This window comes from Artibeus jamaicensis, unplaced genomic scaffold (genome assembly GCF_021234435.1).
Source record: "Artibeus jamaicensis isolate MK-2021 breed Jamaican fruit bat unplaced genomic scaffold, CSHL_Jam_final contig_387, whole genome shotgun sequence".
Lineage (NCBI taxonomy): Eukaryota > Metazoa > Chordata > Mammalia > Chiroptera > Phyllostomidae > Artibeus > Artibeus jamaicensis.
Window position 1 is genome coordinate 28,384,839 of NW_026521812.1, and position 14,316 is coordinate 28,399,154.

The 14,316-nt window shown below is 35.3% G+C and overlaps 1 protein-coding gene and 1 non-coding gene across 2 annotated transcripts in view; one reads left to right on the plus strand and one right to left on the minus strand.

Moving 5' to 3' along the window:
* GRIK2 (glutamate ionotropic receptor kainate type subunit 2) overlaps positions 1–14,316 on the minus strand; it is a 592,671-nt gene that overhangs the window by 306,530 nt on the left and 271,825 nt on the right. Inside the window, exon 5 of the mRNA XM_037135552.2 lies at positions 5,724–5,905. Within this exon, the coding sequence (XP_036991447.1) occupies positions 5,724–5,905 (182 nt within the window). The remainder of the gene's footprint in view (positions 1–5,723; positions 5,906–14,316) is intronic.
* Positions 6,141–6,269, plus strand: LOC119042008 (U11 spliceosomal RNA). The gene has a single exon (XR_005081145.2). It is a non-coding gene; the product is annotated as a U11 spliceosomal RNA (small nuclear RNA).

A 14,316-nucleotide genomic window follows, 5' to 3' on the forward strand; every position in this document is an offset into this window, starting at 1 on the left:
ACGGTATTACTCAGTTAGGGAAAATGTGCTGCAAAGTATAATAACAATAGGATTTTTTTCCAACATTTTAGAGACGTTTCCTTCCCTCACATTAAAGCAGCAGATGTAAATTGCTGTTATTCAAAAATTACAGATAAAGAAATGTATTTTTATTTTTATTAATATACCAATTGAAATTCACTATGTTTTATTTCACACTTCCTTTTCTGATATTAGGCCATTAATCTTAAAGACTTTTGGATTAGAACTGCTAGTCATTAGAAGTGTCAATTCGCCCTCTGAAAATAGAAAATGTTTTTGATATAGCTGTTTATCAATGAAGAGTGTAGTTGCTGATGATATTTAGAATAATGATGTATATTTTATCTTAAGAAGAGATGGGTAGAGATGGAATTTTTGCCTCAGAGAAAATCTAGCTAGCCCCAAGCTCCAACAATTTTCAAAGCTTTCAGACAAGAAACTTCAAATTCACTGTTGTTTAGTATTTACTAAAATCTCAGTTAATTTAAAGAAAAAAGTTAAAAAAAATTAAACTGATAAATTTATCCTTTTTTTCTGGATACGTAAAATATTGAATTAAGCCCATCTATGCCTGCTCTCAAAATCATATACCATTTCCTTATAATGATTTCCTCATAATCGTTAGTGAATACTGAAGAATCTCTGAAAATTTTCATAAACATAAAATAGAATCCTATTAAATTTACTGCTGCATTTACAAGAACGAGGACATTTGCTTTCTTCTTGAATGAGTTTCTAGAGTAACTGAGATCCAAACATGAGATAAATCTTGGATAAGTAAAGTTAAAAAATAATATTATATATGTGTAGTCTGCCATTACTATAAGATCTAAAAGGATACATTCTGTGCAATAATGTTACTCTGACTTCTTAATTTTAATTCTCATTTTACCACTGCTCTGATTTTTCATTTACTAATCTTGTTAAAATTATGCATCTTTTTATGTTGTATATATTTTTAAACACTATAATAATTCTGTTTTCCTGTATGTATCCTAACCTAGGTTTATTTTGGAATAAATATTTCTTAATATGTCTAGGACAGAATTTACATAAGAAAACAAGTATAAAGTAGTGAAAGAATCAAAGGGAAGGCAGAATGAAAATTTGATTAAAGATGATGGGTCCTCTCACCTTTCAATAGCAAAATAAGCCAGTTAGTTATTCTAGGGACAAGAGAACCGATCATTTATATACCAGCTGGAAGCCTAGACAAAGCCCACCAAAACTGTCACTGACAAATAGCTGAGTGCTAACTCACCATAGGCTCTTTAATACCATAAAGAAAGGGTCTCCTTTCTAAGTCTGTGTATTCTTAATGTGATAAAGAATTGTTTTGGCAGAGAAACATGAAGAGATGCTCAATATTGTTAGCTATCAGAGAGATGCAAATTAAAACCACAATGAGATACCACTTTACACCAGTCAGGATAGCTATCATAAACAAAGCAACAAACAACAAATGTTGGAGAGATTGTGGGGAAAAGGGGTCCTTAGTTCACTGTTGGTGGGATTGCAGACTGGTACAACCACTGTGGAAAACAGTATGGAATTTTCTCAGAAAAAAAAAAATAGACCTGCCTTTTGACCCAGCAATTCCACTGCTGGGATTATATCCTAAAAATCCTAAAACATCAATTTCAAAGAACCTATGCACCACAACGTTCATAGCAGCACAATTTACAATAGCCAAGAGTTGGAAGCAACCTAGGTGCCCATCAGTAAATGAATGAATCAAAAAATTGTGGTATGTATACACAATGGAATTCTATGCAGCTGAGAGAAAGAAGGAGCTACTACCCTTTGCAACACCTTGGATGGAACTGGAAAGTATTATGCTGAGTGAAATAGGCCAGATGTTGAAAGACAAATACCATATGATCTCACCTTTAACATGAAGCTAAACAACAAAACAAACAAGCAAGCAGAATAAAAACAAAGACACTGAAATAGAGAACAAGGGGACAGTGACCAGAGGAGAGAGGGAAGGGGATTTAAGGGGAAAAAAGGGGAGGGATTTGGAGGAACAAATAGGAAGGACACAGGGACAAGAACTAAGGGGGTTGGAAATAGGAGGGAGGTGGGGAGCATGGGGCGGAGGGGGGCTAGGATGGGAGAAATAGACAAAAAAACTGTACTTGAAAAACAACTAAATAAAATTTTTAAAAAGAGAATTGTTTTGGCATTAAATGAAAAACAAATCCCTGCTCTGGATTTCAGTGCTTACTATATTGCATCATTTTGTTCAATACAAAAAACAAAAATCCTCACAGGCTTTATTACCCAAATATAACACTACAGCAATTTCCAAATCCAATTAAATATTTTACTGTAGGAAAACAAACATTCATATTGGAAGACTGAACGGGCCTCTGTTTAATACAATAACCATGTTATAACAGGCATTTACTGTTGGTAGTTATATTTTATGGGATATAATTTGACATCTGAATCTGCATACATTCTCCAGTAGTGAAATTTTATCCAGCAGATGAAAGACTGCAACATAGATGAATAATCCTAAACCACTGTGGTGTTAGGCAATGTACATAAGATTTTTAAAAACAAAGTCCATACACTAGAGTTCAAGTCCACACTTTAGACTTCCGGCCAAGATGGAGTCATAGGTAGGTAAGCTTTGTTTCCTCACACAACCAAAAGGAGGACAACAACAAATTTAGAAACAAAACAAACAAACAAACAAAAACAACCAGAACTGCCAGAAAATCAAACTGTATAGAAGTCCAACAACCAAGGAATTAAAGAAGAAATATTCATCCAGACTGGTAGGAGGGGAGGAGATAGGCAGCTGGGGTGAAGAGGATAGCTGGCAAGGCAGTGGCTGGAGAACTGGCATGGGCTAAATGGCAGCTGGTGTAGGGAGCAGTCCCACACATACATGCGAATAAGCCAGGAGGAAAAACTGGGGAGCAATACAAATTGTGCAACCCAGGGTTCCAGTGCAGGGAAATAAAGCCTCAAAACCTCTGGATATAAAAACCTGTGGGGGTTGTGGCAGCAGAAGAAACTACCAGCCTCACAGGAGAGTTCATTGGAGAGACTCACAGGGTCCTAGAATGTACACAAGATCACCTACCTAGGAATCAGCACAAAAAGTGCACAATTTATTGCAGGTAGAGAGAAGTGACTAAAAGAGAGGTAAGAGCTGAACAAGCAGCACTGTTCCTTCCTGCACCTCTATCCCACATACAGTGCCAGAATGCAGCTAAGCGGGTTGCCCCACCCTGGCAAATACTTGAGCCTCCACCCCTTACTATATAATAGGTGCACCAAAACAAAAACTATGACCCAAATGAAAGAATAGGTCAAATTCCAACACTAGAACTAAGTGATGAAGAGATAGCCACCTTATTGGATGCAGAGTTCAAAGTACTGGCAATCAGGATGCTCAGAGAAATAATTCAGTATGGACACAAAACAAAAGAAGAAATGAAGCTTATTCAAAGTGAAATAAAAAAATATACAGGGGAACCAACAGTGAAGGGAAGGGGACGGGAACTCAAATCAAAGATCTGGAACAGAAGGAAGAAATAAACATTCAACTGGAACAGAATGAAGAAACAGGAATTTTAAAAAATGAGGAAAGGCTTAGGAGCCTCTAGGACAACTTTAAATTGTTCCAACATCTGAATCATAGGGGTGTCAGAAGGAGAAGAAAAAGAGCAAGAAATGGAAAACTTATCTGTAAAAATAACAAAGGAAAACTTCCTTAATCTGGCAAAGAAAACAGACTTCCAGGAAGTCCAGGAAGCTGAGAGGGTCCCAAAGAAATTGGGCCCAAGGAAGTCCCAAAGAAGTTGGACCCAAGGAAGCACACACCAAGGCACATCATAATTATATTACCCAAGATTAAAGACAAGGAGAGAATCTTAAAAGCAGCAAGAGGAAAGGAGAGAGTTACCTATACAGGATTTCCCATAAAACTGTCAGCTGATTTCTCAAAAGAAACCTTGCAGGCAAGAAGGGGCTAGAAAGAAGTATTTGAAGTCATACAAAGCAAGAACCTACATCCAAAATTACTCTGTCCAGCAAAGCTATCATTTAGAATGGAAGAGCAGATAACGTGCTTCCCAGATAAGGTCAAGTTAAAGGAGTTCATCATCACCAAGCCCTTATTATATAAATTGTTAAAAAGACTTATCTAAGAAAAAGAAGAATATCAAAAATATGAACAGTAAAATGACAACAAACTCACAACTATCAACAATTTAATAAAAAAAAAAACAAAAACAGACTAAGCAAGCAACTAGAACAGGAGCAGAATCACAGAAATGGAGATCCCATGGAGCATTATGGGGGAAGGGGACAGTGAGGGAGAATGGGGGAAAAGGTACAGGGCTTAAGAAACATAATTTGTAGGTACAAAACAGACAGGGAGAGGTTAAGAACAGTATATGAAATGGAGAAGCCAAAGAACTTGCATGTACAACCCATGGACATTAATTAAGTGGGGTGGGGGGATGCTGGTGAAAGGGGATGTGGGGCAGACAGGACCAAAGGGGAGAAAAATGGGACAACTGTAATAGCATAATCAATAAAATATACTTAAAGAATCAAAAATAAAATGCTATCTTTATCCCGGGGGAAAAAATCCAGGCTTTCTTACTTTGTTAGCATATGGCTTTGTATCAATTAATTAAACCCTGATATCAGTTCCCTCATCTGTATGATATGAGTCAATAATAATGGCTGTTTCCAAGGATGCTATTGGTCTGAAGAGTGCTAAAATAATATGAAGAGATCTTACTGCTATACATTATTTCTTTTTACTGATTTGTGTTATCTTTTTAAGTAGGCAATATTTATCATCGAAGACATATTTTATTAAATTCATTGGGGTGACATTGGTTAACAAAATTATATAGGTTTCAAGTTTACAATGCTATAATATATCATTCATATACTGCATTGTGTTTACCACTCAAAGTCAAATCTTCTTCAGTCACCATATATTTTAATACCCTCTTTTTACCCTTTCCCTTTTGCCCTTTATTACCCTCCCATACCCCTGCCCTCTGGTAACCACCACACTGCTGTCTGTGTCTATGAGTTTTTGTTTATTTGTTTTCTTATGTGTTCATTTGTTGCTTTCCATTTCATTTCATAATATCATTCGACGGCACATGCATGACTCTGCTATTTCCTTGCTGTTGGCCATTAGTTAAGTTACTTAACTTTTCTCTTTGTCTCTAAAGTGGAGATAAACCCTACTTCTTTTTGCTGTGGTGAGGATTAAATAAGATCAAATGTGTAAGGCATCTCACAGTAAATGCCAGCTAAATATCAATTCCTTTTTTTCCTCCTTTTCCTACTAGTTCATTATAATGGTTGAGCTGCTCAACTGTTGAGCCTTAGTTTCTTCCTTCATTTCAGTACAAAATAGAAACTTCTATCTCATTAGTCAATATTCACACTATTAAGCAGTATTGTAGGTGCCTAAAATAACCTACAAACCACAAACAAGGTGTTTGAAGATCATCAATATTTACATTCCTTTTCTTGTGAGAAAATTAATTAAAAGCAATTGTCAAAACTTTTTATCAGAAAATCACATCTAGGTAAATTCTAAGGCTTGTTTTTTAACTGACTGTAAAACAATAACACTGATTTGAAAACCAAAACGCCATACTTTAAATACAAATTTTTTAAAAAACTAAGAATTTAAATAATTTAAAGCTTACCTGTTTCAAAATGCCTGCTGCCATTTCATGGCTACAGTCAAAGATTACATGGAACTCCTTGCCTCTTTTCATTTCTTTTAGTAAGGGTTTTGCATCCTTTGTATCAGCAGGTAGTTGACGAATTTTAAGTCGAAGGTTGTACCTTGATGGAGCTTTGATGAGCTCTTGCAAACGGATGAGGCCTTTAGTAAAAAGGTACAGAACATACTATCAGAGAAAAATTGGAGTGGATCATGGAATCACAAAATATACTCACTACAATGCTTGCTTTTCTTGAATATGTATATGAGGTCTGTCCAGAAGGTATCTAGCCATGTAATATGAAAAACAGAAACATTTATTGAAGAAGATACAAGATACAAGAAACATTGTACATAGAAGAAGGAAACCTCAGTCCCATTTAATGTAGACACCTTGGGGCTTCTGTCGTGAGTGGAACACATGGGGCAGCTTGATTGCTCTACATGTGGAATTGACAACAAAAGATTTTAGAAGCATAATTTTTTGGTACCTGGGCAGCTAGTGATCATTGGTCCTGGTGCCTGTGCAAAAATCAATCAATCAACCCATCAATCAATAATGTAAGCACCTTGGGACCTCACACAGTTCTCCCAATTGCCATCAGGTGCCCCATCATATTTTCCTGAATGTAATCAACAGCTGAAATCGCTTTCCTTTCAAAGCTGATTTTAATTTTGGGAAAAGCCAAAAGTTGCAGGGTGCCAAATCTGGGCTGTAGGGAGGCTGAGTCACCTGGGTGATTTGATGTTTGTTTTGAAAAAAAATCTGCACAAGACATGATTCATCAGCATGCACATTGTCTGATGAAGCTGCCAATCACCAGTTGCCCAGAGCTGCGGCCTTCTGAATCATCCAAAGTTTCCATGGAAAAATGTTCAAGTTAAATGCAAAATGGGTGCAGATTCATTTCTCTACTCTCAGTCATTTTTAATGCTATGGCTACAGAAATACATGCTCACTCAGTAGTGTCTATCACTCCCACTGACTAGTAGAGTGAAGTCATCAGTGTTCATGCATGCATATTCCAGTCCGCTCTCCTTGGCTGCCAGGTTACATCGATGTCACGTAAACATATTAACAGTGGTTGGACTTTTTCTGGACAGACCTCATATGTGCATTGTATAATGTAACCATTAAATTTCAGAACTCTAGCTACCTAGGGATTTTTCCTATTTTTTCTTTGTTTTTATTTTTTATAGCTTATTTTTTGTGGTATTTTTATTACCGTTTATCTTGTACCTTCTTCCACCTCCACTCAGTCCTTCTTTTTAAAATAATCTCTTTTGAAATTTTATATTATATATAGGTATTTTCAAATTATAAAAGACACAGATGATTACTAGTTAATAAAATTATTTAAATATATAAACAAATATAGGGTCCAAGAGTCTCCCTCTATACCCTGATACCACTCTCAAGGATCTGCACTACTAATGGCTTAAAATATGAATCTTCTGTATACTTTTTGTGCATTTTCACATTCACACATAGAGGTTTATTTTGTTTTGTATTTTATATTAGTAGTCGTTTCATGACAATGTCTTATAGGTAGCTGTAAGTCAATGATTATTGTTCTACTCTGTCTTGTTTTATAGATGACATAATTTATATAATTACTATTGTTAGGAACTCTGGTTACTTCTTTTGGGGTTTTGTTTACAAGTAATAGTATAGTGATTTGGTACATATGCAAATGTGAAATAATTTCCCTTAATAAAATAATAAAAGACTCTAAATAGCCTAAACAATAATAAAATTACTTTAAGAAATAAAACTATTTTAATACTGTTTTCTAGGTATAATATTAACTTACAGAAATAAGTATAACCGTAGACATTGGTAAAGCAAACATTTTCCTAAAAAAAGTAGCTCCTGATTTTTTTCAAAAGTAAATAAAACTAATACATATATATTCAATAGGTCATAGAAATGTCATGCATTTTAAAATAACAGAGACAAACCATTGACTGTATTCCTTTATACAAACTTCAAGTAATAAAACCCCTTTCAGAACTGATATAAAAGACCTGATATATAAAAGTGTGATAAGAAAAAAAGGATCATGAGATTCTATTCTGGCTTGGACCAAATAAGCAATTTCCTTTTCTCTTCTCCCTACTCTTCTTCTTATCTACCTCTTTTTCCATTTCATCTCTATATTTCTATTTCACCATTTCTATCTTCCCTGAAAAACTACTTTCATAAACATTAGTATGACAAATAGTAATAAAGGAAAATATTTGTAAAAAACTAATCTGGAACTCTCTATCTCCCTTACACATATCATGCTATATATACTTTAATATAGTGTAATGTAGTAAACAATAAAATTAACATAACTAATTTTCAGTCTCAAATAAACAATTTTAAAAATATATAAATTTACAATTATCTACTATATTTTGTGTTTAAAATATTATCTCAATTTAAAATTCTACAAGTAATGGTGGCATAAATTATAAAGTATAATATTTTGGGGTAATTTTGTTTTGCAAATCTAAATATTTACTAATATAGTAAAATAAATATTATATAATTAATTGATATTAAATATACCCATTAAACAATACAATTCAGTCTAAAGAATTAATATGTACATAATAGCATAGATTACATTATGTATCTAATATACTCATATATAACAAGAATGAGACATACAAAGGTGAAAATAAGCATCTGAACATATAGCACCTGCTTAATTGTAGTAGAGTTTAACATTGGGCTTATAAAATCTTCCAAACTACGTATAAAAACTGACTGATCCACAGGACTCTTTAGTTCCATGTCTATTAAATTAGAGTCTTATCTAGATCAGCAGTTCTCAGAGTGTGGTCCACAGATCCCTGCACCCTTTTGGGAGTCCTACCATTTTCATCATCATCATCATCTTCTTCATAAGAGAGTATTTGGCTTTTTCACTTTTATTCTCTCACATGGGCATTGGAGTGTTTTATAGGTTACAGAACATACGTGATGTTATAGCAGATGGCACAGGAAAGCAGATAGGGAAATCCAGCTGACTCCCATTAAAACCAAATATTAAAGAGACTTATCAGAATGTAAAACAATGCCATACATATATATACATATATGTACACACATACATATGTGACAATGTAGGCATGAAATAATACGGCATGAAAAACAGTCCAGTGATTGCTGGGGGGAGAGGGTTATATAAGGGACTAAATGGTAATGGAAAAAATACAATAAAGATCCAGTAAAAACAAATAAATAAATACTATTTATTTGAGTAGATAATGGGGTTGCTATTGCAATTATTAAATGAACAAGTCCTTTAAATGTTATGATTTTTATTATTACTAATATGGTAAGTATCAATACATATAACACAATAAAGTGCTTTTAGATAACCTCAGAAAATATTAAAAATGTAAAGTGAGAGAATAACCAAAATGTCTAATAATTACTGAATTAGGTTATCTCTAAATTTTTCCTAGCTGTAAATTTCTATTATTCTAACAAAATTATTTATATAAAGAAAGACTGATCAATAACAACTTTAGTTGAACAAAGGAAAGAAAGCTACCCTTGCCTTAGACTTACTTCTCAAGATTTTGTGCAAGTTAAATGTATATTGGGGGGACTTACCTATCATAACAGAAATAGCCTGGATGTTGGATTTAAGTTGTTCAAAAATCTACGATCTGTGTGACTTTGTGCAAAGCATTTTACCTCCCTTAGCTTTATTTTGCTTTCCTTTTCTCCATAATAGGGTAAAAGCATCTATGTATTAATATTTAAAACAGCAAAAAAGGAACTGGCATGTATTACAACCTCAATAAATAGCAGGCGTCGTTGTTATTTAGGCTAACATAGAAAGAACATTGTTTTTTAATGTGCTGACTATTCAATCTGTTCTTAGAAGTTATTCGAAACTAATTTAGACTGAAAAGCTAACAACATCTAAATTTCAATCAAAATTTTAAGAGATGAAGTCATTACCAAAGGAAAGGAGCTATTTAGTTACAAATTAGTCCTGCAGTTTTAAGTTGAAAAAGCTCAACTGATTTAAAAATACAAATTTATGAAGGATAAAGTACATAAATAGAATTTAAGTTCACCCTAAGCATAAATGCTGCCAAGTAAGTTAATTTCGGTCTCTTAGGAGCTCATGTGGATAGTCCCTTGAGCCATCAGGTAAAATATATGTTTACTTATTCTCTTCACACATACACATCCCTGCTGGCATTAATGTAACAGATTTCAGTTTGCCAGCTTCCCTGGGGAATAATATTGTAGAACTATGAAAATAACTGCTGCTACTAGGAACTGCTATCTCCTGCTTAAGAATTTAAGTTAAATGTTGTCTTCATTCATTCATTCAGTATAGATTGACTCTATGTCTATTATGTAGCAGACTTTGTTTCATTGATGACTATAATGATTAAAATAATAGTATGCATTCAGCCTGCAATTGCATGAGATGCAGTTTGACTTTGGCATTTTTTAATACTAAAGTTGTTCCTATAATGCTTTTCACATTCAGCTTTGGGAAAAAAAGTGGTTCAATATTTCGATCAGAGGGAAGAAATCTAGAGTGCTATGTGAATACTGAAAGTAGCATCATGGTTTATAAACTCTGGCTTTCCATCATTTCCTGTACCAGGTGCTTAGACTTCTTTCTTGGCTTCTAACCATTTGTTGATGTGCCTCTGGTAGTGTTTCTTTTTTAAATCTATGTCCCATTCTAAATTCATTGTCTTCATCATTATATGATGCGTAGATACAAATACCTGTATGAATTCTGTGTATTTAGAACATATAGAAGAATAAGAGAGTGTTAACAAAATGGAAGATGCATTCGAAACATCCAAAGAATGGATGTTTATCTACCTATATAACATGAGTTATTGGATGACATTCCCTTATGTGGATGAGGTTTCATCCATAGGACAATGGGTGTAAACAGAAGCAATATCTTTTAATTACAATATGAATTTTATACTTTCCTTTGAAAATCGCTGTCAATCTTGCTGCCTCCTCCAACATCCCTCAGCAACTAACCATGTTCTAAAAATGCCTATTTTCAAAAAGATTACCCTAATCAAATTCATCATATAGAAATAAATATGTATGCTTTGTAAAATGAAATAGTTTTCCCCTTTTTAGGAAAAAAAAGTGAGCCTCTCAAAATGTTTGGAATGTTTATTTACATGTAGCCCTGCCTTGTGGTTCTTTGGTCAAAATGGAGAAATAAAAAGGACCCACCTATTAGAAAAAATAAAAAGGAAAAATCTATTTTGTTGAAAATGTGATTAATACAAATAATTTTCAAAGAACAATTTTCAAAAAAATAAATTTAGCACCTGCTTATTTAATGAAAGAGTAGAATTATAACTCCTTAAAAGTCTTTTAATTAAAATGCCCTCTTTTCCCTAATGTAATTAGTTGATGTAATGATAATAATAAAGAAACAATCTGCACAGATGGGTTCCTGAAAATCATCTAACAAAGAAGAGCAGCACATTGCAATTATCACTTTGTTTTGGTAGATGAGTTCTGTTCCCTCTAATTCATTCACTACAAGCATATTTTTTTAAAACTTCTTTTTACTTTCAGTTATTTTACAGTCGCTAAAACCAAAGTTTATCCTAAGCCTACAGGTGGCAGAGGTCTGAGTTGCTCTTTTCAGAAATTGCTATCAATTTAGCTTTTAAGGGCAACCCAAGAGGAAACATTTGTGTACTCTCCAGCTGGCACTTCCTTCTAAAGAGATCAATCACATCACCTCTCCACAGGCCCAGCCTATCCCTAGCCCCAGGAAGGGAGTCCCAGGTCTCCTCCCATTCCCAGGTATTGATTTGAACAGCCACACAAACTAGAGCTTTGCCACCTGGCTTACTCATCAGGCCTATTTATCATTTCTGTTAATGTGGTCTTTGTGCAGGCCAGACTCCCCCCAAAGTGCAGCGTATAATAAATGATTAAAAAATGATTCATCTACATTCAGTGTTTCATCACCCCTTTTTTCAGTTGAGAAAGAGTAATTCATTTAGAGGCGAGAGTATAATATTTCAAATATTCTTATTAGAATGTTTTATCTGTGCTACAGAGTGTTTAAAAAACTAAATAGGATATGTATTCCAGTTATAGACTTTGTAATGTTTGATAATACTCTAAATACAGGAAAGGAAGCTAATCATAATTTTAAAAATTTTAATATGGAGACTTCCGCCAAAATGGAGGCATAGATTGGAAGCACTGTACCTTCTCGCATAACCAAGTTTAAAAACAACAAAGTTTTAGCAACAAAAATGCAGCCCAACCACAGAAAATTGAACTACACAAAAGTCTGACAACAATGAACCTTTCAGCCAAACCGGCAAGAGGGGCAGAGCCAGCAGCAGAGCCAGCAGCAGAGCCAGCAGCAGAGTGGGGTCAAGCAGGAAAGATCCACCGGACCAACCCAAACACGCGACCCAGGTGTGCCAGCAGCCATGGGCGGATCCTAGGTGTGGAGAAGCGGGCAGACCCACTGAGGGTGAAAGGCGGTGGACCCCTGAGGGCTGATTGCGGTCACACATTCGTATGCAGATAAACCAGTGAAGGAGCTAGCAGTGAGACAGACCACACAGGCCCCAGTGGCAGGAAGCGGCAGAGGGGACCCCCATTATCCCTCTCTGACCACCCCCCCACAAACCAGCGACCTGGGTGGCTCCGCCCTGATGAACAACTAAGGCTTTGCTCCTCATATGTATCAGGTACAAACAGATCAAAACATGGCTCAAGAACAACTCAGAGCCCCAGAGCTGATAAATCTAAGCGACGAAGAAATAGCCAAACTTTCAGATGCACAGTTCAAAACACTGCTGATCAGGATGCTCACAGAACTGGTTGATTTTAGTCACAAATTAGAGGAACATATGAAGGCTAAACTAATTGAAATGAAGGGAAATGCACAGGAAACCAATAGTAATGGAAAGGAAACTGGGACTCAAATCAAGGGAGCAGACCAAAAGGAAGAAAAAAATCACCAAACAGAAAAGGATGAAGAAACAAGAATTCAAAAAAATGAGGAGAGGCTTAGGAACCTTCAGGACATCTTTAAACGTCCCAACATCTGAATTATAGGGGTACCAGAAGGGGAAGAGGAACAGCCACCAGTGGAAAACTTATTTGAACAAATAATAAAGGAGAACTTCCCCAATCTGGCAAAGGAAATAGACTTCCAGGAAGTCCAAAAAGCTCAGAGAGTCCCAAAGAAGTTGGACCCAAGAAGGAACACACCAAGGCACATCATAATTACATTAGCCAAGATTGAAATGAAGGAGAAAATCCTAGAAACATCAAGAGACAAGGAGACAGTCACCTACAAAGGAGTTCCCATCAGACTGTCAGCGGATTTCTCAAAAGAGACCTTATAGGCAAGAAGGGGATGGAAAGAAGTATTCCAAGTCATGAAATCCAAAGACCTACATCCAAGATTGCTCTATCCAGCAAAGCTTTCATTTACAATGGAAGGGCAGATAAAGTGCTTCTAAGATCAAATTCAAGGAGTTCATCATCACCAAGCCCTTATTATATGAAATGTTAAAGGGACTTACCTAAGAAAAAGAAGATAAAAAAGATGAACAGTGAAAGGACAGCAAACTCACAGTTATTAACAACCACACCTAAAACAAAAGCAAACTAAGAGGACAGCTAGATCAGGAGCAGAACCATAGAAATGAAGATCACATGGAGGGTTAGCAACAGGGGAGTGGGAGAAGGAGAAGGGGGGAGAAGGTACAGAAAATAAGTAGCATAGACGGTAGGTAGAAAATAGATAGGGGGGAGGGCAAGAATAGTATGGGAAATATAGAATCTAAAGATCTTGAGACACATGTTCATAAACTAAAGGGGGGGAATGGTGGAGGAGGGGGTGTGCAGGGTGGAGGGGAATGAAGAGGGGACTAGAACTGTAATGGCATAATTAATAAAATATATTTTAAAAATAAAAAGTAAAATAAAAATTTCCAATATGGTTTTGACAGGAAAGGTGGACTGGCACTGCAAAAATATTGTCTCAAAATTTTGTGAGTACACCTATTTTGTGGGGTAGGTGAGTTTTTTCATTAGTACAGGAAAAATAGAAAACAAAGAAAACTGATGAATAAGAAATGAAGGGAGAAGAGGAGTGGAAGATAAATTCATCTTCATCTTTTTCAGAAAGAAAAAAGAGCTGTTTCATTTTGTTCAAAGAGAAAAAAGGTTAAGTGGGTAAAGTAAAATTAAATGACTGATATCCTGGAAAAATCCTCAAATCCTAACAGTATCCTTCCAGTGAGGATACCTTTTCTTTTCTGAGATTTGTTGTATTTTTAAAGTGCGATAGAGTCTAATAATTCAAAAGTTGAATATGTTTTAAAAACTTTAGTTGGATATATAGTAATCTAAGAGGCAAATGAGCTTCAATTCGCACACCAGGGTCAACCAATGGTCAGTAGCTACTGGGACCATTGTGTTGAGTGATTTTCATACTAACGCTGTGTTGAGGGGCATGCTTCAATAAGGGGTTAGACCTGGGTGGTAGGCTGGGCATACTAGCACCATGTAATGGTCATTTCTA